The sequence below is a fragment of the Mustela erminea genome, chromosome 11 (genome assembly GCF_009829155.1).
Source record: "Mustela erminea isolate mMusErm1 chromosome 11, mMusErm1.Pri, whole genome shotgun sequence".
Taxonomy (NCBI): Eukaryota; Metazoa; Chordata; class Mammalia; order Carnivora; family Mustelidae; genus Mustela; species Mustela erminea.
Window position 1 is genome coordinate 54,937,915 of NC_045624.1, and position 26,830 is coordinate 54,964,744.

The 26,830-nt window shown below is 39.2% G+C and overlaps 1 protein-coding gene and 1 long non-coding RNA gene across 3 annotated transcripts; one reads left to right on the plus strand and one right to left on the minus strand.

The window, feature by feature from the left end:
- Positions 1-815: 815 nt before the first annotated feature.
- Positions 816-1,575, minus strand: LOC116569308. The gene is made up of 3 exons (XR_004276973.1): positions 1,482-1,575; positions 998-1,097; positions 816-896 (listed from the first exon to the last, which is right to left on the minus strand). It is a non-coding gene; the product is annotated as an uncharacterized LOC116569308 (long non-coding RNA).
- Positions 1,576-1,675: 100 nt separating this feature from the next.
- On the plus strand, positions 1,676-26,830 carry TWISTNB (TWIST neighbor). 2 transcript variants are annotated; one of them, XM_032305193.1, is made up of 5 exons: positions 1,676-1,779; positions 4,244-4,474; positions 21,020-21,161; positions 24,837-25,045; positions 26,131-26,830. In XM_032305193.1, the coding sequence occupies exons 2-5, from the start codon at positions 4,395-4,397 to the stop codon at positions 26,525-26,527; spliced, it is 828 nt and encodes a 275-aa protein (XP_032161084.1). In that variant the 5' UTR covers positions 1,676-1,779; positions 4,244-4,394; the 3' UTR covers positions 26,528-26,830. The 2 variants fall into 2 exon arrangements, with proteins under 2 accessions (XP_032161084.1, XP_032161082.1); XM_032305191.1 differs by lacking the exons at positions 1,676-1,779; positions 4,244-4,474 and adding an exon at positions 8,106-8,412.

Below are 26,830 nucleotides of genomic sequence, written 5' to 3' on the forward strand. Positions count from 1 at the left end.
AACCAAGTGATTCAACAACTGCGTACATCACAGACATCACCCAAGGCTCACCCTCACAAGCGCACTCTCTAACCCCATCACCTATTCCCCCCTGCCCCCCACCTCCCATCTGGTAACCATCAGTTTGTTCTCTATGGTTGAGTCTGTTTCTTGTTTTCTCTTTCTCTCTCTCCCAAATCTCTCTCTCTTTCTCCCTTGCTCATTTGTTTTGTTTCTTAGATTCCACGTGTGAGTGAAATGATACAGGCATTTGTCTTTCTCTGACTGACTTATTTCACGAATTGAGCTACTGGGTATTTATCCCAAAGTACAAAAACACGAGTTCAAAGGCATACGTGCCCTCCTATGTTTACAGCAGTATTATTTACAATAGCCAAATTAGGGAAGTAACACAAGTGTCCATCAATAGATGATTAGATAAAGATAAAGATGATTAGATGAATAGATAAAGAAGATGTGGTATAAGGTCTTTGTCGCTGCCTTTCTGTTAATAATTGATACCTAGATAGGTACTTAAAACCTCGGGTAAGTGGAGTTGAAAATTAATATGATTTTATATTCTAGGTAATAATCAAAGCATCTAAACTATAGCCAAGAGATAAAATCCAAGCATACAGATCAAGGTATTTAAACATTATTGTATTTCGTTACCACAAAAGTGAGAAAGACACAATTCCATTGTTAGAGAATGAGAATACAATGACTATCTGTGGTCTTTTGCTCTTGTTATTTCCCCCATAAGTACCTACTATGATTTACAAATACATTAATTAACACTGTAAAAACTATTTATACATTACGAATAAAAGAGGTTGCCTCTAGACTGAAGAAGTTGAGCAAACACTGCCTTTTCATGGGAACCGGTGCTTTATATGTGTTCTTGGAGAAATTCTGAACTAAAACAAAAATTAATAAAACATTTTTCAGGTAGGAAGGTAATTGAGGCAAAGCAGTGTTTAAGATAAAATGATGACAGTGATAAAGAATTTTTGCATACCTTCTTCTTTTTACAGAAGAAAATATGGCTTATTTGTTGTTAATTTAAATGGTTGTGCCTCCTATTTCAGCAATGGAATTGAAGGAAGATTTAATGATGCCTGAGAGAGAATGGAATATGCACACGTTAATACAAATAAGAATAACACCTGTTTTATAGGGAATTGTTTTCCTTCCTTCCTGAAGATTGTTCTATACTCCTTGGAAATAATCATATTTTGACTTAATTTTGTTAGTTAAGTTCCAACGTACAACTTACCATAATTTATCCCTTTCAGTACCATCTAGAAGGATACATAAACTGAAGTTTTTCATTCAGTTTACGAAATGTGTGGAAATTAACCACTGGCATTCTATCTCTGAGTCTATGTAAATTGTATACTCTTTTATGCTACTTATTTTGCAAACTCTACTGTGTGTGCTAAATCACATGAAAGAAATAATCAGCTACATTGTTAATTATACTGCATTTATGTCAATTATACCTGAATAAAAATGATCAGTTCAGAACCTCTCTCCTGCATTTCAAGATGTTTTGAGGCACTGGTTCCCAAAGTTCTCAGGTATTCCAATCACCTGGAGGGCTTGGTAAACAGATTGCCGAGCTCCATTCGGAGAGTTCTGATTCAGGAAGCCTAGGGTGGGGCCTGAGGATTTGCATTTCTAACCACATTTCAGGTGGTGCTGATGACAACCAGGGACCTGACGTTAAGGATGAGTGCAACCAAACCCAAATCCGTCTTCCTGATGGGCACAGAGTAAAGCCAGTCACTGGGACATCAGGTATGTAGCAAGGAAAAGGTCTATTTGAGAGGGAGTAAACCAGGAAACCAGAGACAAGTCTCAAATCCACTTGCCTGAAGGGGAAGAGAACATGTTTGGTTTTTGTTTGTTTGTTTTTTTAAGATTTTATTTATTTATTTGACAGACAGAGATCACAAGTAGGCTGAGAGGCAGGCAGAGAGAGAGAGAAGGGGGAAGCAGGCTCCCTGCTGAGCAGAGAGTCTGATGCGGGGCTCCATTCCAGGACCCCAGGATCATGACCTGAGCTGAAGGCAGAGGCTTTAACCCACTGAGCCAACCAGGCACCCCTGAAAACAAGTTTTTTATAATAATGGGGGTTGAGATTATATACATGTTGATGAAAAGGGCAGGAAAACGGATGACTATTCATGAAGAAAGATGGAGCACGTGCACTGAGCAAAAAAATATATGTATCAGACATCCCACGTTCACTTTGGGCTGGAGACTTAACACCGGTGAAGCGAAATTTAGCCCCTGAGGTCAGAAAGTTATGTTAGGACAAGGAGAAGGGACTGTGGGCATGCTCCGAGAGCCAGTATAAAATGGTGAGTTCTTGGGCTCCTTATCTCTGGTAAGGAATGCAGGGTGCTGCATATTCACAGGCTGGAACTAGATCGGATGACCTGGAGTCCAGGCTTCTGCAGAGACAGTTACTGAGTTTGTTAGTGGAGTCTGAAAAGACACAATAGCTTAATGGGAGGAAACCATTCTCTGGAAAACAAGCTTTCTACTGCTGGCTTCAGCCTCATTAATCCTATGGGGCATGATTTCACTACCAATAAAACATTACCTTATTAAATAAAGCAGCTGGGTTTTAACTTACGGACAGATACATCTGGATGACTTTATTTCTATGGATTTTCAGCAATAGCTACAGTTCGCAAAAATGTAAAATCTTGTATATCCGCTAAAATATAATGTACTCTCATTGTTTTTCCTTAGTGTAAGCATGGTGCACATCTGTTAGTTCAGCAATATAATAAGCATGTAGGAAGAACATTCAGAGTTAAAAATTGATGCCAGGTCCTTTTTTTTGAAGGATTGTAGTTTAAAAACAAACTCAATATACAGGTGCTTTGATTCTTGCCACTCCGAAGTACTTTGGGCTAAAGCTAAACTTTAGAAACTCAAAGCTCACAGTTGCCATCTGCTGACATATTTGTGAATTACATGTAGTTAGCATCAACCAGCAGCTGCTTGATACATTAGTATCCTGTTCAGACTTTTTTTAGTGTAATTTCCAAAACCCATTAGGCAAATTTTATTTTTTTAAAAATATTTTATTTATTTATTTATTTGACAGATCACAAGTAGGCAGAGAGAAAGAGAGGGGAGGAAGCAGGCTCCCTGCTGAGCAGAGATCCCGATGCGGGCTTCCATGCCAGGACCCTAAGATCATGACCTGAGCTGAAGGCAGAGGCTTTAACCCACAGAGCCACCCAGGCGCCCTTCATTAGGCAAATTTTAAACATGTATTTCCTGCGCCCCCAAAACTATTCTCAAACTAAGCATATTTATTTCAAACAACTGGTTTGTACTGAAGATACTTTATTTCTACTGACAAATGAAATTTCAAGGGTGCATGGAGGGCTCAGACAGTTAAGCATCAGACTCTTTTTTTTTTTAAAGATTTTATTTATTTATTTGACAGAGAGAGATCAGAAGCAGGCAAAGAGGCAGGCAGAGAGAGAGAGAGAAGGAAGCAGGCTCCCGGCTGAGCAGAGAGCCCGATGCGGGGCTCCATCACAGGACCCTGCGATCATGACCCGAGCCGAAGGCAGCGGCTTAACCCACTGAGCCACCCAGGTGCCCCAAGCATCAGACTCTTGATTGTGGCTTGGGTCATGATCTCAGGGTGATGGTATCAAACCTCCCATAGGGGTCCACACTCATCTGGAATCTGTTTGAGATTCTTTTCTTCCTCACCCTCTACCCCTCCCCCCACTAGCCTGTTCTTTCTAAAATAAATACATAAATCTTTTTTAAAAAACTTTCAAAACTGCACATTTTTATCTCAGTAAACATAGTTCATAGCTAGAGTGAATTTTATCAATAAAATATTTTAAGAGGACACTATATTGAAATCCTTGTTTTAAGCTGAAATGTTTATGTATATGAATTGCTTGTATGGGTAGTACCTTGAAGAGGAGCTGAAATTAATCATATTAGTAACACCAGAACAAAACAAAAAATTCATTCCCAGATGGGGCGCCTGGGTGACTCAGTGGATTAAAGCCTCTGCCTTCGGCTTGGGTTGTGATCCTGGGGTCCTGGGATCAAACCCCACGTCGGACTCTCTGCTCAGCAGGGAGCCTGCCCCCCCCCCACACTTGTGATCTCTGTCTGTCAAATAAATAAAATCTTAAAAAAAATTCATTCCCAGAGTTGGGACCAAGTTATTCTCCAAAATTTATTCAAACTTTTATATGAATGTTCCTTGTAGGTCCAGGACTCTGCTTTGCTCTTCATTCAAGGAAGTTATAAGCTCCTGCTCCCAAGTTCAGCTTTACAGCCTTCATCAGGCTAAAACAGGCATATTATAACTGATGAGTTGACCATGGACTCCTAAAAGTCTTGATCAAAAACATGCACGGATGCAAGTTAAGCAAACCTACTCTAGCCTACTAGAGAAGGAGAACCATGGAGTTGCCCACACCTGCCTACAGATGCTTGAGTGAGTCCCGCTAAGCCCAGGCCAGATTTGTATTCATAGAATCACAGATTGAATTAGTGATTGCTCTTAAAGCCACCAGATTTGAGAATGGTTTGTTATGCAGCAAAACCCAACTGATGCAATGCCATTTTACCTACACTGTCCTTCATCTGAAACTATTTTGGGTAAACCTTTCTACATCAACCTTTCTAATTCCATTTTTTCAGTAAAGTCTCTTCTAATAATTTTAGATTTTTTTTCTGGAAAAAAGAAAGAACTTGCCTAATAATGTTACGCACCAAGTAAGTGGCAGAGCCAGGATTCAGGCTCACACAATGTCGTTTTAGCCCCAGGCTCCTCACCTCACACTATATTAAACTGTCTAAGAATTGACGATATCTTGTAACAAACCAAATTGCCAACAATAGGAATCCGTTCCCTCATTGTTTCTCCTTTAAGAAATATAAAACAATGCACACGCATTACAATGAAAATTCATACTTTAAAAAGTCATTAACTCACCCTTAAGAGATAACTAATATTAACACATAGTGTTTATACATCCAGATTCTCTTCTAATCATGTAAGTGTGCATATTTTCCAAAAAATCAGAACACATGCAACAAGTTCCTTTATAACTTATTCCAGCAAACTACAGATGATTGCACATTTATATTGCTCCAGGGATTCGTTGATTGTGAGAAATAGAAACGCACTAACGTCATATAGTGTGTATGTGTGCATGTTGGAGTGGGGGGGAGGTCGATGGTAAAAAGAAAAAAAATCCAGAGAGTTGCAGGAATACTGATATCTCTCTTTTTTGGTGGGGTGGGGGGTTTCAGTGGACATGGATACTAAGTCACATCCAATCTTCTCTCTTATAGAAAAGGGCTCATCTTCGCGCATGCTTGACTTTGACTTGACAGGGCTTTTCATGAGACAGAGACCAGCAATGCCTGACTTCCTGGGCCATTTTGATCAAATTTTAGTCAAAAAATAGTACAGTCCGGGGCACTGGGGTGGCTCAGTGGGTTAAAGCCTCTGCCTTCAGCTATGGTCATGATCCCAGGGTCCTGGGATTGAGCCCCACATCGGGCTCTCTGCTTGGCAGGGAGACTGCTTTTTCCTCTCTCTCTCTCTCTCTGCCTGCCTCTCAGCCTACTTGTGATCTCTGTCTAATAAATAAATAATACCTTTAAAAAAAAATAGTACAGTCCAACTATAGTCCCTTGGTCAAATAAAGCTTGTGAATTTGTGTGGGATGGGAGGTACGTGGGAGGAATCTCATTGTACTTTTTTTTCTTCTCTGGGTAGTAGATGAAACAGGTTACTTTGGTAAATTAACTCCATAATGGTGAACATTTATATGTATTCTTTTATTCTTTTAAATCTTGCAGATTGTGGATAGCAGCTAACAATCAAGCCAGAATTTTAAAAAACTAAAAACTAGAAAACAATTTTCAAAACCAAACAAGTCAATTTCTTAAGAGCACACAAAGGGTTATAAAACTATCTATTATTTAAAATTTGTGCAAAATCATTGCTGGGGTAGTTTATTTTAAGTAAGCTTTGTTTTGGCTCTATTGTCTTGATGTCCAGCTTATTGTTTTTACTACGTTGCTTTGGATAAACTGTTTTCATTCAATTCACCTGCAGAGAATCTACATGCATCTTGGCTCCAAGGAGAATTTTTTATTTAACTGGTCTGGAGATGTTGTTAAGGCATCACATTCTGGTTTGTTTGTTTGGTTGGTTGGTTATTTATTTTTTTATTATTATCTTCAATTAGCCAGCATATAGTAGTACATCACTAGTTTTTGATGTAGTATTCAAGGATTCATTAGTTGTGTGTAACACCCAGTGCTCTTCACCACACGAAAGTCATCATCAGATTTTAAAGCTCCTCAGGTGATCTTAATGAGTAGCCAAAGCTGAAAACACTAAACAAAGGGGTCTTGCTTAGGGCTCTTGCAGAACTTTCCAATTAAATCCAGGTAAAGGCTGTTAAATTTCCTATTCATGGGCTTGTGTTTATCACTGGGCTTTGGGAGCAGTTTCATTGCAGTAATATCTCCTGCTGAATTTGAAATCAAAGAATACTAGAGAGAGAGTTTTTCAATTATCTTATTTGAACTTCCTACCATTTCTTTAATGAGCAGGGTAGGTACATTATTTTTATCCCCATTTTACAGGCATAAATGTGAATTGAGAGGTTTAGAGGCTTTTGCAGTACCTAGGGGAGGTGGAGATGTGTTAGAAGTCACGCCACTAAATGCTATGCATTTCTCTTGGCACTTACACAGTGTAATCCTGTTGTATATTTATGTTTAAATCCTATTTCCTCATTAGACTCTGAGCTTTTTGTCACCTGCTATTTCATTCATTCATTCATTCATTCCTATGCATTTGGCATAGGAATGAATTTTGAGTCACAGAGGGTTGCAGAGGTGAAAAAGACTGTTATCATGGTCCCTGCCCTAAGTGAGCTTTGGAGTCTAGGAAGGAGCAGTCCGAAAAGTACGCAACTGACATAACATTAACATAAAAAGAAATGCATGATGGTGGTAATTTACAAAAGTGGGGAAACAATCCCCTATCTTGAATTAGTTGGGGATGGGGGAAGAGGGATAGGATGGTAGTACACTGCAGAGGAAGAGAATGCAAAAATCTAAGCTAAAATTTGACATATGAGTATAGTGTTCCCATTTGAGAAAAGTCACTATATTCCCAGGTAGCAGGAGCTGGTGAAAAAGGGAGCAAGATGAAAGTAAATCAATGTGTGGGGGGGGAAGGCTAACAGATAATGTAAAGTGGGGAGTGTGATGAATGAAACTACTGCTGGGCTGGCAGCAGACCTTAATACGGTCTTGTAAGTAACTTAAGAGCCATATTAAGGAGTTTGTGCTATCCTGAGGAAACTGGGGTTCCTATGTGGACAAGTCATAGTTATATTTGTATTTCAGAGAAGGTGCTCCAGAGGATCCTCTTGACCACAGGGTTAAACTTCCACAGGCACTTCTGTAGTTCTGAAAGAGAGGACAGATGTAAGTATCTGAATAGACTAATATTTCCGCTTTGGACCCCGCAAGCCTTGGGGCTGATTTGATATTTAACAGTACAAGAGAGGCTCCAAGGATAACAGCTGAATTGAGCCATTTGGGAAGTGGTGGTAAGATTTACTGAATGAGTTGTTACAGAGTGAGCAGAGAGTCCAGACGGGAGAAAGGGTTTATTTTAGGATATGTTGAGTTTGAGGCATCTGAGCTGCTTTTTGGGATTGGATTCCCTGAAGAAAATATATTCCCTAAAATTTTAAAGTTTATTACTGTATTTTCCACACTTGTAAAACTTACCAGACCACCTTACTACTGGAAATTATCAAAGTGTAAACCCCTATTAAACCCAAGTACTAAATCCAAAGAGGACGTTTGCGAAAATAAAAGCTTGCCCGCCTTCAATAGAGGACCGGGTGTCTGGTCTTTTTTCCGGCATGCTCAATATCTAAGCTCAGGCTCCTAGCTCCTCCAGTCGTCTCAAGCGCGAAAAAGTTGCTGCCCCCTGCTGGTCAGATGTGCGTAAGGCAACTCAAGGAGAGAAATGTCCTAGGGGCGTGTCCGCTGGTGGATGACGTAGAAAGCCGGCGTCCTGAGATAGCCAGTTACACCTGCGTCAGCTGTGCTCGCCGCGGGAAACCTGACAAGCCGCATGGCTGCGGGTTGTTCGGAGGCTCCGCCGCCAAAGGCGGCTTCTGAGGGGCCCGTGGTAGGACAGGCCGGCGTCTTGCCTTGCCTGGAGCTGCCGACTTATGCTGCCGCTTGTGCCCTGGTGAGTAGCCGCTACTCTTGCCTGGTGGCGGGCCCGCACCGAAGACACATCGCACTGTCGCCGCGCTACCTCAACCGGAAACGCACCGGTATCCGGGAACAGCTAGATGCGGAGCTCCTGCGCTATTCCGAGAGGTACCAGTCTCAGTCTTTTCCTCCGCCGAGCGGACAGCGCCGTAAAGCAGCCTGCCACCCCTTCTTTCAGGCCCAGGAGGGGGCGGCGGGAAGAGGTGGTGATGGCGTAGCAGAAAAGGGGTGAATGGGAAAGAAAGCGCCGGCCACCTGGAGTTCTGGAGTCTTCATCCGGCCCCAAAGGCCCATATCGCCCTAGGTGGGGTCGTACGGGGTCCATTTCGCAGGCAAGAAGGGAAGCGCAAAGGTGACGTGGATTGTGTCGGCGGAGCCGGTGGAGAAGCTTGTAGAACGGGCGTGTAGGGGAAGACTAGTCCAGGGCTCTAGAGACCCGGTAGGCCCAGTTCTCTGTATTTTCCCATTTGACGTTGGAAGTTTCCGATACAGTACTTAAATAGTCTCTCATTCTGTAGAAAATTGCTTATAAAGCATTAGTACGGTCGTTTATTTGTAAGCCGTGAAAGAGTTTCTGTTGTTTATTTTGGCTCTGGTACTTGCGCTGGGTTCTTTTGTCTTGGACCTGATCATGGATGAGGAAAGTACACATTTTGTTTTGTTTTGGTTTTAAAAAACAGTTTAATTTGTCTAACTGCCCTGTCTGTTGGGTTTGAGGGTGAAAAAAAACTTTGTGGTCCATTTAAATTAATATATTCAGATAAAAACTTGGAGTTACAAAAGTGGAGGGTCAGAGGCGGGGGAGCATGTGTACTTTAATACTGCAGTAGACGGCTTTGCCTCAAGAGCAAGGGTTCTAAAACTAGGACGAGTGGGATCTCTACCGATTTCTTACTGCTCTTCAGGAATTCCACGACTTCCCCTTCCCTCCCCTCTGGGAAATTGGCAGTCTGTTTTCTTGGGAAAGTATCCAAAGTGTTCACTTTCTCAAGGGATCCTGAGAAGGTTAAGAATCAAACAAGTCTAGAATGTACAGCTTACTCCAAACGCCAACACACTGGTTGTGTGCCTATTTTGGATACCAGGGTTTTGGGATTAAGAACAAACAAAATCCGTGTTTCAAGAAACTGTAAGCTCTAACAAAGATAGAACGGTAAGCCAGATAAATCCAATAAAGGGTTAAAATATGACAGAAATCTAAGGTAAATTAAGAGGAAGGGTAGTGAATTTTATATTAGACCTTTGAGAACAACTTAACAGGAGAAGGGTTGAGATGGTAGTATTTAAAGCAAAAAAGTGTGGCATAAACAAATGGATAGCAGATATAAAGTAGACTGCTTTGGCCAGAGGATTGTAAGTACTGTGTATTGGGAGCAAGGTTTATGTTAGGGGAAAGGTACTGCATGCCTTTGGAGAGGAGGGCAAAACAGAGGTGGAGGGGTGGAGGCAGTGGCAACTCAGGATGGACATTTTTCTTCTTCCTGTCCGCCAGTTGGGTTTTTTTGTTTGTTTTTCTTTTTCTTTTTCTCTTTGCTTAAGCAGGCTTAGCACTTCATCCTCTTGGTGCCCTCCAACTCTGAAATATGGTGCGCTCTGGAGAGAGGAGTGCATATGTGGTCTCTGGAACAATCAGATACACAGTTTAAGAAACCACACTTGGGGGGCACCTGGGTGGCTCAGTGGGTTAAGCCGCTGCCTTCGGCTCAGGTCATGATCTCGCGTCCGGGGATCGAGTCCCGCATCGGGCTCTCTGCTCAGCAGGGAGCCTGCTTCCTCCTTTCTCTCTCTCTGCCTGCCTCTCTGCCTACTTGTGATCTCTCTCTGTCAAATAAATAAATAAAATCTTAAAAAAAAAAAAAAAAAAAAAAGAAACCACACTTGGTAGCATTCGCGCTTAAGGAGAGTGAGACTGGAGACGTGGAGACCAATTAAGGATTGTTACGGTTGTCCAAGAGAAGATGACTAGAGTATGGATTTGAGAGATTTAAGGATATAAAGATGGTTGCAAAATCTGGAAAGAGGCAGTGTTTGAAGTATTTTACCTCTTTGGAACCAATCAGTGCCTCTGCTTGACAGGCTAGGGGGAAGCCACCTGGAGTGTCTCGTTAGAGCCATTACACCAGAGATATAAGGAACTGACTGACTGATAATTTCTGTAACTGAATGGGACATTGTGGCCATGTGGAGCAGGTTGCACTATGAACAGATGAGGACTGTCCACTCTGCACCCTCCTCTCCCCCGACTCCTGTTACCACATTGGGGCATCCCACTAACCCTGTGGGGTAAAGACTCTGACTTACTCAATGCAAATAAAGCAGCACACATCGAACTATGCATTTCTAATTAGGGACCACTCATTGAATATTATCAAGATATGTGATGTCAGTCAGCCATTTATCCTGTATAGGTAGGTTTACAGACTTTGGGGCCATCCTGTAGAATCAGGAGGACTTACTTCACTTTAAGAAATGAGGAAAAGGGGGTGTTGGGAAGTGGAGGAGGGACAATAAAGTATCCCTGAAACTGAGAAGGCACTTTGAGATTGGAAAACGAAGTGGGGGACTCCATACAGTTGACACTGAGTTTCATTCTGGGTAATTTACAGCGGGGGGGGGGGGGGGGGGGGGGGTTGGGCAGGTGATGATCCAGGCAGCTCCACAGTGCTGGACCCTAGTTCACATTTATAGAGTGGGAAGGAATGTGCAGAGGGCATTGTAGTGAGGTCAGAGGTCTGACACTTAACAGACTTCATGGGGCCACATGTCCTCCAGAAGAGCGGGGAGGAAAGGATGTTACCACCACTAGTTATCTCGCTTCGGCAGCACATATACCACTACTAGTTATCTAAATAACTTCAGGGAAGATCAGAAGGAGCCTTCACCTATTCTGGTCGGGACACTTTCACCTCCAGGGAACCTGGAACCCATACCCCTGAGGGAGGTCATCACTTGGAAATGAACAAGATGGAGGGCCAAACATGGGGTCAGTATTCGTGCACTCTACCTCCGACGTCTTTATGGCCTGTATGGTGTGTATGGCATGTACAGCTTATGTGCCATTCTTCTGTGATGACCCTAGAGCCAGATACTGGGAGTTGGGCTGCATACCTGTGGCAGTAATATAAGCAGCAACATGAGGTTAATATACCTGTAAGACAAAAGAAAATATAGTATAGTTTCTCAATGACCTGGTACAGAGGTGAGTCATCAACTGAAGGCATCAGCAAAAGTGATCCTTTCCACAAACCCAGCCATCAAAGCAACTGTTAATTTTAGCATAAGTGGTGCCCCCGACTGTTAATTCCAATCTTTGTCGTAACTATACATTCTTTGCACATTATTCTTTTTTCACATTATTCCTGCAACTTTTTTTTTTTAATATTTTATTTATTTATTTGACAGAGATCACAAGTAGGCAGAGGCAGACAGAGAGAGAGGAGGAAGCAGGCTCTCCGCCGAGCAGAGAGCCCGACGTGGGGCTCGATCCCAGGACCCCGGGATCATGACCTGAGCCGAAGGCGGAGGCTTTAACCCACTGAGCCACCCAGGCGCCCCTATTCCTGCAACTTTTAAAAATTTTATTTCTTTTTTTACATTAAGATCTTCTCCTGTTTTCCCCTCTTTAAATGAGTGTCTTACTTTAGGACAAATTACTATTCCCCCCACCCCCCGACAAAAATATATTCCCATTTCTCATACTTTTTTACTCAAAGCACATATCTTATTTTCTTTACATACACAGTTGCTTTCCTCATTATTTCCACTAGTCTTTTTAAATAATTTATTTTATTTTGAGAGAGAGCAGGCCTGTGCGGGAATGAGAGGCAGAGGGAGAGGGGGAGAGAAAATCCCAAGCAATCCCAAATTCTGAGTGCAGAGCCCAACTCAGGGCTCAGTTCCATAACCCTGAGATCACGACCTGAGTTGAAATCATGAGTTGGATGCTTAATTGACTGAGCCACCCAGCTGCCCCTCTAGTAGTCTTAATGACATTTTTAGAATTCTTTTTTTTTTTTTCTTAAGATTTTAAGATTTTATTTACTTACTTGACAGAGAGCACAAGTGGTGGGGGATGGCAGAGGGAGAGGGAGAAGCAGGCTCCCCACTATTGTTGGAGAGCGGTGAGGGATTCTATCCAAGGACCCTGGGATCCTGACCTGAGCCACCCAGGCACCCAACATTGGTTAGAATTCTTAATGCTTAGAAACTTTATTTTAAAAAAAAAAAAAAAAAAAAAGAAACTTTACTTTCTAGTGAAAACTAAGTAGTAAGCAGTATTGTTTACAGGTGTACAATATAATGATTCAACATTTCTATACATTCCTCAGTGCTCATCATAGTAAGTGCACTCTTAATCCCCTTTACCTGTTTCACCCATCTCCTCACCCACTTCCCCTGTGGTAACTCTCAGCTTGTCCTTTTTCATTAAGAGTCTGTTTCTTGGCTTGTGTCTTTTTTCTTTGTTCGTTTGTGTTGTTTCCTAAATTCCACATTTGACCAAATCATATGGTATTTGTGTTTCTGTGAGTGGCTCTTTTCACTTAGTGTTACACCCTGCATTTATCCATGTTGTTGCAAATGGCAAGATTTCATTCTTTTTTATGGCTTAGTAATCTATTGTATGTAGACATACCACTTCTTTATCATTTCATCTGTTAATGGACACTTAGGCTACTTTTATAATTTGGTTGTTGTAAATAATGCTGTAATAGACATAAAGATGCATATGTCTTTTTAAATTAGTGTTTCTGTATTCTTTGGGTAAACACTTCTGATAGTGGAATTACTAGATCATATGATAATTCTATTTTAATTTTTGGCAGAACTTCCATACTGGTTTTCACAGTTGCTGCACCTGTTTGATTTCCAACAAAAGTGCAAAAGGGTTCCCTTTTCTCCACATTTGCCAAGACTTGTTGCTTGTATTTTTGATTTTGACCATTGTGACAGGTGTGAGGTGATAGCCCATTGTGGTTTTGATTTGCATTTCGCTAATGATGAGTGATGATGAGCATCTTTTCATGTATCTGTGGGCCATCAGTATGTCTTTGGAAAAACGTTCATGCTTTCCCCCCATTTTTAAATTGGATTATTTGGGGTTTTTTTGGTGTTGGCTTATGTAAGTTCTTTGTATCTTTTGGATATTAATTCTTTACCAGATATGTCATTTGCAAATACTGTCTCCCATTTGGTAGGTTGCCTTTTAGTTTTGATGATTGTTTCCTTTGCTATGCAGAAGCTTTCGATTTTGATGTAGTCCTGGTAGTTTTATTCTTAGTTTCTCTTGCCTTGGGAGACATAGCTAGAAAAAGTGTGGCTAGGGTTGATGTCAGAGAAATCACTGCCTGTGCTCTCTTCTAGGATTTTTATGGTTTCAAGTCTCCCAGTTAGGTCTTCAGTCCATTTTGAGCTTATTTTTGTGTATGGTAAGAAAGTGGTCTAATTTCATTATTTCACATGTAGTTGTCCAGTTTTCCCAACACCTTTTGTTGAAGAGAATGTCTTTTTCCCATTGGACATTCTTGGCTCCTTTGTTGCACACTAATTGAGCTTTGTTTCATGGGCTGTTATGTTCCATTGATCTTATGTGTCTATTTTGCGCCCCTACCATATTGTTTTTATTATTATAACTTTATAGTATAACTTGAAATCTGGGATTGTCACATTTCTGGTTTTGTTCTTTTTCAAGATTGTTTTGGCTATTTGGGGTGTTTTGTGGTTCCTTAGAAATTTTAGGATTATTTGTTCAGGTTCTGTGAAAAATTCTGTTAGGATTTTGATAGGGATTGCATTAAAGTTCTATATTGCTTTGGATACTGTGAGTATTTTAACAGTATTGGTTCTTCCAATTCATGAGCATGGAATATCATTCCATCTGTTTGTATTGTCTTAAGTTTCCTTAAAATTTTAGAGAAATATGGGGGGGGGCAAAGGAAGAAGGGAGAGAAACTGAAGCAGACTCCATGCTGAGTGTGGAGTGCGATGTGGGGCTCAATTTCATGACCCTGAGATCACAACTTAAACTGAAACCAAGACTCAGATGCTTAACCAACTGTGCCATCCAGGCACCCTGTCTTCAATTTTTCATCAGTGTTTTACAGTCTTCAGAGAACGGGTATTTCACCTCCTTACTTCAGTTCATTCTTTTTTTTTTAAGATTATATTTTGTTTATTTGAGGGAGAGAGAGAATGAGAGTGAGAACATGAAAGGGGAAAGGTCAGAGGAAGAAGCAGGCTCCCTGGTGAGCAGGGAGCCTGATGTGGGACTCCAGGATCATGACCTGAGCCAAAGGCAGTCGCCCAACCAACTGAGCCACCCAGGTGCCCCCAGTTAAGTTCATTCTTTAGCATTTTACTGTTTTTGGTGCATTTGTAAGTGGGATTGTTTTCTTAATTTTTTTCTGCTACATTATTAGTGTATAAAAGTGCAATGGATTTCTGTATGTTGATTTTGTATTCTGTGACCTTACCAAATTCATGTATCAGTTCTAGTAGTTATTTGGTGGATCTAGTAGTTATTTGTATCTAGTATACAGTATCTAGTAGTTATTTGGCTTTTCTTTCTTTGTTTCTTTCTTTTTTTTTTTTTAAGATTTTATTTATTTGAGAGAGAGCAGGAGAAAGAGCACCAGGAGAGGGGAGGGGCCGAGGTGGGAGGGGAAGAAGCATACTCCCTGCTCAGCAGGGAGCCAGACTTGGGGCTAGATCGCAGATCCCTGGGATCATGACGTGAACCAAAGGCAGATGCTTAACTAACTGAGCCTCCCAGTCTCCCCAAGTCTTTCAGGTTTTTATATATAGTATTATGTCATGTACAGTGAATGAAATTTTTGTTTCTTCCTCACCAATTTGGATGCCTTTTGTTTCTTTTCATTGTATGATTGCTGTGGCTGGCATTTCCAGAACTCTGTTGAATAAAAGTGGTGAGAGTGGACATTTTTTATTTTGTTCCTGTTCTTTGGGGGAGAGCTCTCAGTTTTTCACTATCAAGTATGATGTTAGCTGTGGGTTTTTCATATATGACCTTTATTATGTTAAGGTATGTTCCCTCTAACCTAGATTATTGAGGGTTTTCATCCTGAATGGCTGTAGCACTTTATTAAATGCCTCTTCTACCTCATTTGAAATTAGGGGGGTATTTTTGTTTTTTGTTTGTTTAAGATTTTATTTATCCAGGGAGCCTGAGTGGCTCAGTCAGTTAAATGTCTGCCTTCAGCTCAGGTCATGATCCCAGGTCCTGGAATTGAATCCTGCATGGGGCTCCATTCTCAGCAGGGAGTCTACTTCTCCCTTTTTGTCTGCCTGCTGCTTATGCTCTTTGCCTCTCTCTAAAATTAATTAATTAATTAGTTAGTTACTTTATTTTTATTTTTATTTATTTTTATTTTTTATTTATTTATTGGACAGAGAGATCACAAGCAGACAGAGAGGCAGGCAGAGAGAGAGAGAGAGAGAAGCAGACTCCCTGCCAAGCAGAGAGCCCGACGCGGGACTCGATCCCAGGACCCCAAGATCATGACCCGAGCCGAAGGCAGCGGCTTAACCCACTGAGCCACCCAGGCGCCCCTAGTTAGTTACTTTAAAAAAAGATTTTATTTATCCATTGAGAGAGACCATGCACATGTGCCCAAGCCAGGGCAAGGGGCAAAGGGCTAGGGAGAAGCAGACTCCACTGTGTAGGGATCCCGACTTGGGGCTCCATCCCAGGACCATGAGATCATGGCCTGAGCCAGAGCAGATATGCCTAACCAACTGAGCCACCCAGCCGCCCTGAAATGACAGTTTTTAGTCTGTTTTTGATGTGGTATATCACATTGATTTGCAAGTATTGAACCTTTCTTGCTTCACAGAAAGAAATCCCACCTGTTCATGGGGATAATTTATTTAACATATTGATGGATTTATTTTGTTGAGGAATTTTGTATCTATGTTCATCAGAAATATTGGCTTGTGGTTCTTTTTTGTGTGTTTCTTTTGGTATCAGAATAATGCTGGCTTCGGAATGAATATGGACGCTTTTTTTTTTTTTTAACTCTTCTGTTTTTTAGGACACTTTGAAAATAAGTATTAAGTATTGAAACGTGTGGTAGAATTTACCTCTGAAGTGATTTGGCCCTGGACTGTTATTTTTTGAGCATTTTTAGGTTATTTATTCAATTTCATTGCTGGTAATCAGTCTGTTCAAATTTTCTGTTTCTCTTTTATTTGGTTTTGGATGGTTCTCAGTTTCTAGGCAATTATCCAATTCTTCTAGGTTGTCTAATTTGTTGGTATATAATTTTTAATAATGTCTTAAAATGTTTTGTATTTCTCTGATGGTTATTTCTCCTCTTTCAATTCTGATTTTGTTTGAGTTTTCTCTCTTGATGAGTATGGCTAAGATTTATCAATTTTGTTAATCTGTGATTTGGAGACTATTCTGTGTGCATTTGAAAAGAATGTATTTTATGCTCTAGAATGGTATCTTCTGTGTATATCTGTTAGATCCATCTGTTCGGATGTGTCATTCAGAGTCACTGTTCTGTTGATTTTTCTGTTTGGATGATCTCTCTATTGATGGAGGTGGGGGTATTAAAGTCTCTGCTATTACATTACTGTTGATTACTTCCTTGTTTGTTATTATGTTTAATGGTGATGAGTTCCTTTAACTTTTGTCTGAGAAATCCTTTATCTCTCCAATTCTGAATAATAGCCTTGCTGGATAGAGTATCCTTATGGGTTTTTTTCTTTGAATATATCACGCCACTCCTTGCTGCTGAAAACTCCACTGAAGCCTTAAGGAGTTTCCTTTATGTAACTGTTTTCTTTTCTCTTGATGCTTTTAAAATTCTCTTTTTATCATTTTTTTTTTATATTTTCATTACTCTGTGTCTTGGTGTGGACATCTTTGGGTTGCTTTTGTCTGGAGACCTCTGTGCTTCCTAGATCTAGATGTCTAGTTCCTTCCCCAGACTTAGGAAGTTTTTAGTTGTTATTTCTTCAAATAAATTTTCTGCTCCCATTTGTCTTTTTTCCTTCTGGGATCCTCATAATGCAAATGTTAATAAACTTGATAGTGTCCTGAGTTCCTTTAATCCATTTTCATTTTTTATGATCTGTTTCTTTCTCCTGTTCATCTTGATTGCTTTCTATTACACTGTCCTTGAGGTCGCTGATCCATTCTTCTGCATCCTCCAGCTATGATTTATTCCCTGTAGTATATTTTTAATTTCACTTATTGAGTTCTTCATATCTAAATTGTTTCTTTTATGTTTTGTATTTCTTTGTTGAGGGCCTCACTGATATCCTCCACTCTTTTCTCAAATACAGTGATCATCTTTATGATCACTACTTTCTCTATTAGGTATATTACTTATTCCTTCTCATTTTGTCTAATTCTTTGTTAGGAAAGTCATCTGCTCTTGCAAGTAATGCCCTAATAAACAAGAGGTCGTGTAATGCCCTGCAGTGCAGTGTTTCCTATTCACCAGAACCTGGCATTTCAGGGGTGTCTCTTATGTGTGTTGTGTATGCCCTGCTTTTGTGGCTGAGCCATGTTTTCCTTCAGGCTAGTCACCTTCAATGGCTCTCTCTGCCTGGGTGGGCAGGGTTTGATCCTTGTGTTGTTAGTAGGCTGGTCTGGGGCCACCTTGGGCTTGGATGGAGCCAGAGCAGTCTTTTGCCAGAGCTGTGTTAGCACCAAAGTCAAGAGTGCTTTCCCTGTGTGGTCATCTGAAGTTTCTGTTGGTGGGCTGGGTCTGCAGTTAGACCAGATGTCCGTCTCCAGTCCACTGCTGGGGCTGCTGTTGCACTGGTGTGTGCTGTAATTTTCCCTCTCCTAGGGGCAGGTGTTACTTTAGAGTGGTGCTGGCCCCTGTTGGGGCTACAGGCACAGTGCAAGGCTTGCAGCACTACTTTGAATGGGCTTCAGACAAGATCTACAAGGAGAACGGGGGAGCTGGGTGTGCTACACAGTGTGAGCAAGATTGACTACATTGGTCTGCTGTAGGGGAGGAGATGAAGCAGCCTGGGAAAACTCCTTCAGAGGACTGGAGGGAGTGGATCCACACAAATGTGTGGCTGGGGCATGCTTTAAAAAGCAAACTAAGTGGAGGTTGTAGTGTTGTGTTGGGTCCTGCAGCTGTCCCTGTATTCAGGATGGGGTGGGTACTGGGGAGGGAAGTGGTGCCCACCAGCTCTTTTTGTTATTGAAGAAATCTCCCCAAGTTCCCTGCCTCTCCATCCCATGCTCTGAGATTATTAAATAAATCTCCTTCCTGTGTACCCGAGGTATTTTTCAAACCGCTGCTTCTGTGCTGTATCTCAGCTGGGCTGTTTGTTGTGCTGTCTCTTCAAGGGCAGGGACTCTGTTTTCTTTTTTTTTTTTTTTTAAGATTTTATTTATTTATTTGGCAGACAGAGATCACAAGTAGGCAGAAAGGCAGGCAGAGAGAGAGGAGGAAGCAGGCTCCCTGCAGAGCAGAGAGCCCGATGTGGGGCTCGATCCCAGGACCCTGGGATCATGACCTGAGCCGAAAGCAGAGGTTTTAACCCACTGGCCACCCAGGTGCCCCCGGAACTCTGTTTTCTCTCCCCCTCCTACTTCTTAAGGTATTGAGGCTATTGATTTGTAAATCAATATTTATTTAAAAACAAAATAACATGTTGATTATTTATTTAAAAAAAAAACCAAAAAACAAAATAACACGGAGGGGCCAGAGAAGCCAGGCCCCTCCGGTTTTCAAAGCGAAATGTTACAGGGATTTGTCTTGTCAGTGCAGCCCACCAACCTGGGGAGAGGTCTTCTTTCCCCTCTCTGCCCTCAAGGAGTCCCTCCCACCCAGGGTCATTCCTCCTCTCTGGTGCAATCTTTCAATAAGCATAAAACATGTTTATGAACAGATCCAAATTTATCCTTATTTTTTCTGTAATAAGACAAAAGTAGACAAACCTATGTTTAGCAATCAATATTTTCAGTATTTTATTTGGAAAAAAATTTGTATGTCCAAAGCTCTGTTACGAAGGTAGTTTGATGCAGGGGTTTTGAGTTGACAACTCAGAAAAAATACAGTCTCTCCATTGGTGAAATGCTTTTCTGAAGTAGTGAGTAGTTCTCAATAGAGTTTCCTATTTAATCTACCCTTGAATTTGCTACTTCTTTCCTGGAAATTTTAATGAAATGATGCAAATATGACTTGATGCTGATATGTTATATATGTGTGTGTGCATGTGTGTATATATAAATATATAAAGTATATATGTATTAACACACATACACATTTAGATACATGTGTATATATATATATAAAGAAGTGTGTATATGTATATATATGTATATACATATATATACATAGTATTTAGTATTTAGAATTAGATTCAGTGTCCACCTATTTATAAGTCCATTTATTACCTCTTCCAGAGGTCATGTAGACTTCTGGGTTTTTTGTGCCTTGATGACTGTCCTAGTGATGTAGTTCCTGCTTGGGAAAACACATGCTGAAATTAACAGTTGAAAAAAATGCTTTCTGGAGTAAGCCTTTTGAGTTTTTGGTCTTGATTTGATAGTTATTAAAGTTCCTTTCCAGTGGTTTCTGGCTGTTTTATTTAAGCAACAGCTGTTAGGGATAAATTCTTTCTCTTATGCTATGTGAGTAGTTTTAGCAATTTAGTAGAGTTCGACAAAAATGTTCTGTGCTCTCAAGGATCTTACAGTAGTGTGTGGAATGCAAATATACACAAATAGTCAATAAAATGAGATTAAGTTCAGTGTGATGCTGTGGCACTGTGTCTTTTAAAGATTTTATTTGTTCGACAGAGAGTGACAAGGAGAGAGGGAACACAAACAGGGAGTGAAAGAGGGAGAAGCAGACCTACTGCCGAGCAAAGAGCCCGAAGTGGGGCTCCATCCCAGGACCCTGGGACCATGACCTGAGCTGAAGGCAGATGCCTAATGACTGAGCCACCCAGGCACCCCGCCACTCTGTCTTTTTTAGAGGAGGAGTGATTTCAGCCTTGCCTTGGAGAGTCTGGGAAGTTTTCTTGAACAAAGTATTGGGTGTGGTAGTGAAGCCACCAGGTGTACCTCCTTAGTAATTAAAATTTCTTAAATACTTGGAAATGACATTTAGACATAGTAATTGCCCCCAGTCCTGTCATACTGTGTAGACTCGAGTGGCAAAATCAGGTCTTAATAAGTAAAACTATGTATTTCATTTATTAGCATTTTTATTTATTACTAACAGTTGCAGTTTGAGGATTTTTCTCCCTTAAGTCATTGGCTTTAATATTCAGGGACTTCACCTGTGACTCTAATACTTCTCTTACTGAGGGTCATCTGTGCAGAAATTCATTTATGGTAGATAATACCAAAATTACCTTGATTCAGTTATACTCAGAAGTAGAGAAATTTTTCTTGCAAGTCTTTTTTTTCCTCTCATTCTCGCATGACTGGAATTCAAGTGCATAGCTAATAGATCAACCTACTGCTCATGTAGAATTGGACATTTTGTTTCTGGGTACTTATTTTGAGTAATCATTTTTAACTTCATCAGTATATCTGAAACCCTTTGGTGAAATTGAATTACTCAAGTTGTTAGGGATTAATCATATGCTGTTGTGTTTTGGCATGTGAGGTTATGTTTAAGAGGTATATAATTTTTAGACTCAGTATATTTAATCAGTATGATAATGGCTTAGTTTAAGAGAAGATTAAAATTTTTTTTTTCTTTTTTAATAGCCTTTTAGGTGTCCCCATTGCATATGACAACATCAAAGTAGTGGGTGAACTGGGAGATATTTATGATGATCAAGGACACATTCATCTTAACATAGAAGCAGATTTTGTTATTTTCTGTCCTGAACCGGGACAAAAGCTTATGGTATGTATGTATTTATATATATATATTCTTTTTTCCCCCCTAAGCTTTCTTTGTATAGTTGTATAATAGTGTAATATGAAAAATTTTAAGAGACTTGGGAAGCAAATGGATTGGTGTTGTTGGTTCCTAAAAAATTTACCATCAGTTCAACACTGGTAAGTTTTTAAAAACTCCATTCTTCTAAAACTCCTTGAATGTGCAGAGAGTGTGTCTCAGAATTTATTCTCTTCTTTGGATAGCACCAGAATGATCTTAAGCAGTGGAAAAAAAAAATAACAATGAAGTTTATTATTTCTTAATTATACACAGATAGTTTCTTTATAAAGGATTCAAATCATATAGTAGTGTATCAAAGAGGAGTTGAAAATTCAGTGTTGTGGGAGCAGGCAGGTAATGAAAGTGAATGAAGGATGAGGTCAGGGCACCTATAATGTGCCATGGCCCTGTGGGGTAGGTCTTTTAGTTTTTCAGGAGAAGCGGGAAATACATAGATTGATGTGAAGTTGACGGAACTATACCCCATTATGCTCTGCATTTGTCTTTCTCATCTACCAGCACTTCCCGTGTGTTGGCACTTTTACATACACGTACATTTATTTTTTTAATGAAAAATGTTATAGGCATTGCTTAATCATTTAAGAACTATTAACTAACCCTTTATTGCTACTAAAATACAGGTCAAATTTTACTGTCAGAATCTATAAGACATTTTTAATTTTAAAAAGTTGTTCATTATTAATTAAAGTGGTAGAGTATTGTGGGCCTGCCCAGCTGGGATCCTACAACCAGCCTCCATAACAGTAATATGGCTATAGTATAGCTTTTCTTCTCTAATAAAATTGGCAGTAGATTTGTACTTAAAAATTCCCACATGTATCTGCTTTGTGTAAGTTACTGTAAATGTACACATGGAAATACTATACAGAAAGTATGAAATAAAAAAATCAGTCCTTTTACTTTCCTACAATAAGTTCCAGTCTTTAAATAAATTTAGACAGTTCGTTTCTTTTTTAAAATATCAGGTATAATTTACATACAACAAAATGCACAGATCAGAGTGTGCAGTTCAGTCATTTCTGTGAAGAGCATATATACCATTCTATTTTGGAAAGAGCCTCATGCCCTTTCCGGTTCAGTCCTCTCTCTTCTAGATACAATCATTGTTTTGAATGCATTTATTATAAAATTAGTTTTACTCATTCTTGAATTTCATGATAATGGAATTTTCATTACACAGTGTTTGAAAATCTGACCTCTTTTGCTCAATGTGTTTTTGCATTTCATCCATGCTGTTTGGTGTATTGGTAGTTTATTTCTTTTTGTTATTCATAGTATTTGGTTATATGATTGTATCGTAATTTAATTGCCCATCTTTATTGATTGACATTTGGGTTGCTTCCAGTACGAAGCTATTATGAATAAAGCTGTGAATGTACATTTTCATTTCTCCTAAGTCAGAGGGTAGGTATTTTTTTACCTTTACGAAAAACAGGCTAATTTCCCATTTAGTACTACTAGTTATTCTGCATCCTTGACAGCATTTGGTTTTGTCAGTCTTTTAATTTTACTTAGGGGCATATACTAGTTTCTCATTATGATTTTAATTTGCATTTCTTCTGTGAGCTCTTTTTCATGTGTTTCAGTAAGGGGCCTATTCAAGTAATTTGCCCATTTTTTTTTTTTAAGATTTTATTTATTTATTTGTCAGAGAGAGAGGGAGAGAGAGCGAGCGAGCACAGGCAGACAGAGAGGCAGGCAGAGGCAGAGGGAGAAGCAGGCTCCCCGCCGAGCAAGGAGCCGCATGCGGGACTCGATCCCAGGACCCCGGGATCATGACCTGAGCCAAAGACAGCTGCTTAACCAACTGAGCCACGCAGGTGTCCCAATTTGCCCATTTTTAATTGGGTTTTTGTATTATTGAGGTTTTGAGTAGTTCTGTTTATAGTCTTTCTACAAATCCTCTTCAGATAAATGTATTGTGAGTACTTTCCCCCAGTCTGGGACTTGTCTCTTAACTTGTAATGGTATCATTTCATAAACTGAAGTTTTTAATATTGATGAGGTCCAATTTGTCCTATTTTTATGGTTACTGCTTTCTGGATCCTATTTAAGAAACTTGCCTACTCTTAGATTGTGAAGATAGTTTCTGTAAGCCTTGTAGAATTTTTTAGTTTCAGGTTTTCCATTTAGATCTATAACCCATCTTTAATTTTTGTGTGTAGTGTGAAGTAGGCCCTTGAAATCCATTTTCTTATTCATATGGTTATTTAGTTGTTCCAGAACTCTAAATTGAAGAGTTTACTTTTGTGTTATTTCTTAAATTGATAGACTTTATTCTTTTACAGCAGTTTTAGATTTACAGAAAAAGTGAGTTGAAAAAGAATACCTCTCTTTGCTCTCCCACTCCAGCACACAGTTACTCCTATCACTGACATCTTACGTTAGTGGGAATACATTGGTTACGGTTAAGCTGATATCACTACATTAATTCTAGACTTTTAAAATAAATAGTTTTCTCTGTTGTACCTCCTAAAACCCATGGAATGTACAACACAATGACATGTGTCCCCTGTTCCTGTAGTTTATTGAATAATTGGGCACTGCTCTAAAAATTCTGTGTATTTTATCTGTTTATCCCTCTCCCTCCTTCCATCCTCTTGAATCCTGGCAACTATTGATCTTCTTTACTGTCTCCATAGTTTACCTTCTCTGGAATTTCATATAGTTGGAATCCTATTGTATGTAGCCTTTTCAGCTTGCTGCCTCTGACTTAGCAGTATGCATTTCTTTTCATGGCTTAATAGGTTTGTTTTGTTTTGTTTTACTGTTGAATAAGTACTCCATTGCATAGCTGCAGTTTGTCCATACCATCCAGCATGTGCCATTGGGAACACCAGCCCTTGATAATGACAGCCAAAGAATTTTCTGTGTTGCTAACATTAAACAAGGCTGTATACATGTTAGCGTCAAAGTTTAAAACACATGATTTTAAAAAAGCATTTCAGATGTTCATTTATGTATGTTACATATGTTGATTCTTAGGGGAAGAAAACTAGGCTTTTTAAAAAACTTTGAGCTTAAAATCATATAGCATGTATTTTAAAGCTTCTAAAAATGTTATTGTGATTCAAAGTAGCCCTGCTCGGGATCTACATAGGAAGGGTAAACTGTCTTCTGATACATTGCTGAAGTTAAGAAGCTAAATAAGGTTCTTTAAGCTTTGAAACTCAGACTGTTTATAGAAATATAATATGGCTCCCAGTTATAGAAAGCATATGCTTCCTGCTTTGAGGTCTTTTCACATTTAGGTTATATCAAAGAGTATTTTCTGCTTGGTTTCAGTATTGTTATAATCTATTCCCCAGGGAATCCTGTAGTGGGAGCTAAGGAGTTTGTTTTGTTTTGTTTTTGCTTCTTTAGGGGTAGGAAGAATAGTTTTTTATCCGGTTAGTAAGTAATTGCATATCAACTGCCTAAGTTTGGGCTTTCTAAAAACTAGTATTCTAAAATGATTGTTTAGTATAACGTAAATTTTAAAAACTTTTCCTATATCAAATTACACCATATTTTGGATGTTTTCTCTTTGAAGATCAGTTTGAAGCTTAAGAAGTTTTCACTTATTTTTAAAGTCTTTGGATTTCTTGATTTTTATTTTTTTTCCTCCTTTCTTCCCAGGGTACGGTTAATAAAGTGTCCTCCAGCCACATTGGCTGTTTAGTACATGGGTGTTTCAATGCCTCCATCCCTAAACCTGAGCATATGCCTGCTGAACAGTGGCAGAACCTGGAGATAAACGTGGGTGATGAACTAGAATTTGAAGTATTTCGTTTAGACTCAGATGCTGCTGGAGTATTCTGCATTCGGGGAAAATTAAATATCACTAGGTCAGTTCCTAATCAGATTATTTAAATTTTGATACTTAGTCATTTCTGTTTAATTCTGAATAATATAAGCCCCTCATTTAAAATAAATTTTATTAGAATTTCCATGCTTCTAAACCATAAAATCAATGTAAATAGGAATCTTAAGTGCTGTGGCAAAGCACTGAATATTCCGAAGCTCTACACATCTAGCTAACTCTTCTGTATTTTACTAACTCGGTCTTACTATTTTCTAGTTTAATTTGTTAACCAAAAGCTTGATCATATTGCATAGCTCTTAGGCTTCTATTTTTACACAGCTGAAACAAAAAAATTTGATTGTCATTATGCCAGGTAGATAATTTAATTTTGTGGTATTGCAATTCTTGTAAGAACTATTGTCATCTTGAGAATGGAGTGAAGAAGAAAAAATAGCTTTGGGAGTATTGCTGGTGTTAATTTTTTTTTTTTTTTTTAGATTTTCCCTTGATTATTAAAAGTATGGGTTAACGTTTTAGAACTGCTGTCCAATAGAACTTTCTGTGATGATAGAAATGTGTGGTGTATTTGTGTAGTATCTTATATGTAGCTAATATTACTACATAGGACTCTGCAGTTCCAGAGGGCTACTGCATTGATCCTTGTTTTTATTTTAGTGTTAACTCATAACTTTGAAAGTAATATTGCTTCAAGCACTATTAAGAGAAAAAAATGAAATGAGGATTGATAGAGTAGATGAACTCCATTAATTTCATAAATAATGGAACTATATTTTATCACTGGTCAGATATGTGGCTCTTAAGCCACACATGGTAGGGTAAGGTTTATTGTAACCAATTTTTTCTAAACCAAACCTAAATTTAGAAGCTACTTTTGATAAAATTTGCCATTTCTGTGTATGAAAACAATCTGGAAGAAGTACTTTGGAAAAAATTGTAACCTTTCTCAGACATTTTAATGGGCTAAGGGATAACAGAATATTAGAAATTTATGCCATACTTTATCTTGTCCTGCTATCATTTAGAAAAAAAAAAACACTTAGTATATTCTTGATTTCATCTTACTCCTTTTGTTTATTGCTCTGTAAATTTTTTCAACTGTTAATTCAGTTTACAGACCAAGTGCTCTGGAGTTTCTGAAGAAATAACAGAAACTGGCCCTGAAGAAATTACTGAAAAACCTCTCAAGAAGAAAAAGAAAAAAAAGAAAGACCCAGAGTCATATGAAGTGGAAAGTGGTAATAGAGAGCTAGCAGATTATGCAGATGCCACAATAAACAAAGAGACAGACCTGCAGATTGATAATGACCTCTGGAAGGATGCACCAAAGAAGAAGAAGAAGAAAAAGCACCAGGAAGATCAGGACCAGGATCCTGTTTTCCAAGGCAGTGACTCCAGCGGTTACCAGAGTGACCATAAAAAGAAAAAAAAGAAAAGAAAACACAGTGAGGAAGCTGAATTTACCCCACTTTTGGAACACTCACCTAAAAAGAAAAGAGAAAAGTAATTTTCTTTAATGCATTTTAAATATTCAGCTTTTTAAAGATTTAGATAAAAGATGGATTAAATGTGGGAATAGTATGAAATGCTGGTATATTCCTGTAGTCTACAAAACAGGAAACATTTGATTAGGAGTTTTTGGTGCTTAAATTATTAATGTGATCATTACTATGGGAAACACCAATATTATTAAACAGCCATTTTATTGTATACAAAATAAAAAGGTAAGAGTTATTCTTTCAAATCTTAACATTTTCCCAGTTTTTACATTTCAAATAAAATTATTTCTATACTCTGAAGACTGGCAAAA

Coding starts and splice junctions, on each gene's coding strand:
- TWISTNB (XM_032305191.1), top strand. CDS start 8,159: ATGGCTGCGGGTTGTTCGGAGGCTCCGCCGCCAAAGGCGGCTTCTGAG. Junction 8,413..21,019: donor CTCCTGCGCTATTCCGAGAG/GTACCAGTCTCA, acceptor CTTTTTTAATAG/CCTTTTAGGTGTCCCCATTG. Junction 25,046..26,130: donor GGAAAATTAAATATCACTAG/GTCAGTTCCTAA, acceptor CTGTTAATTCAG/TTTACAGACCAAGTGCTCTG.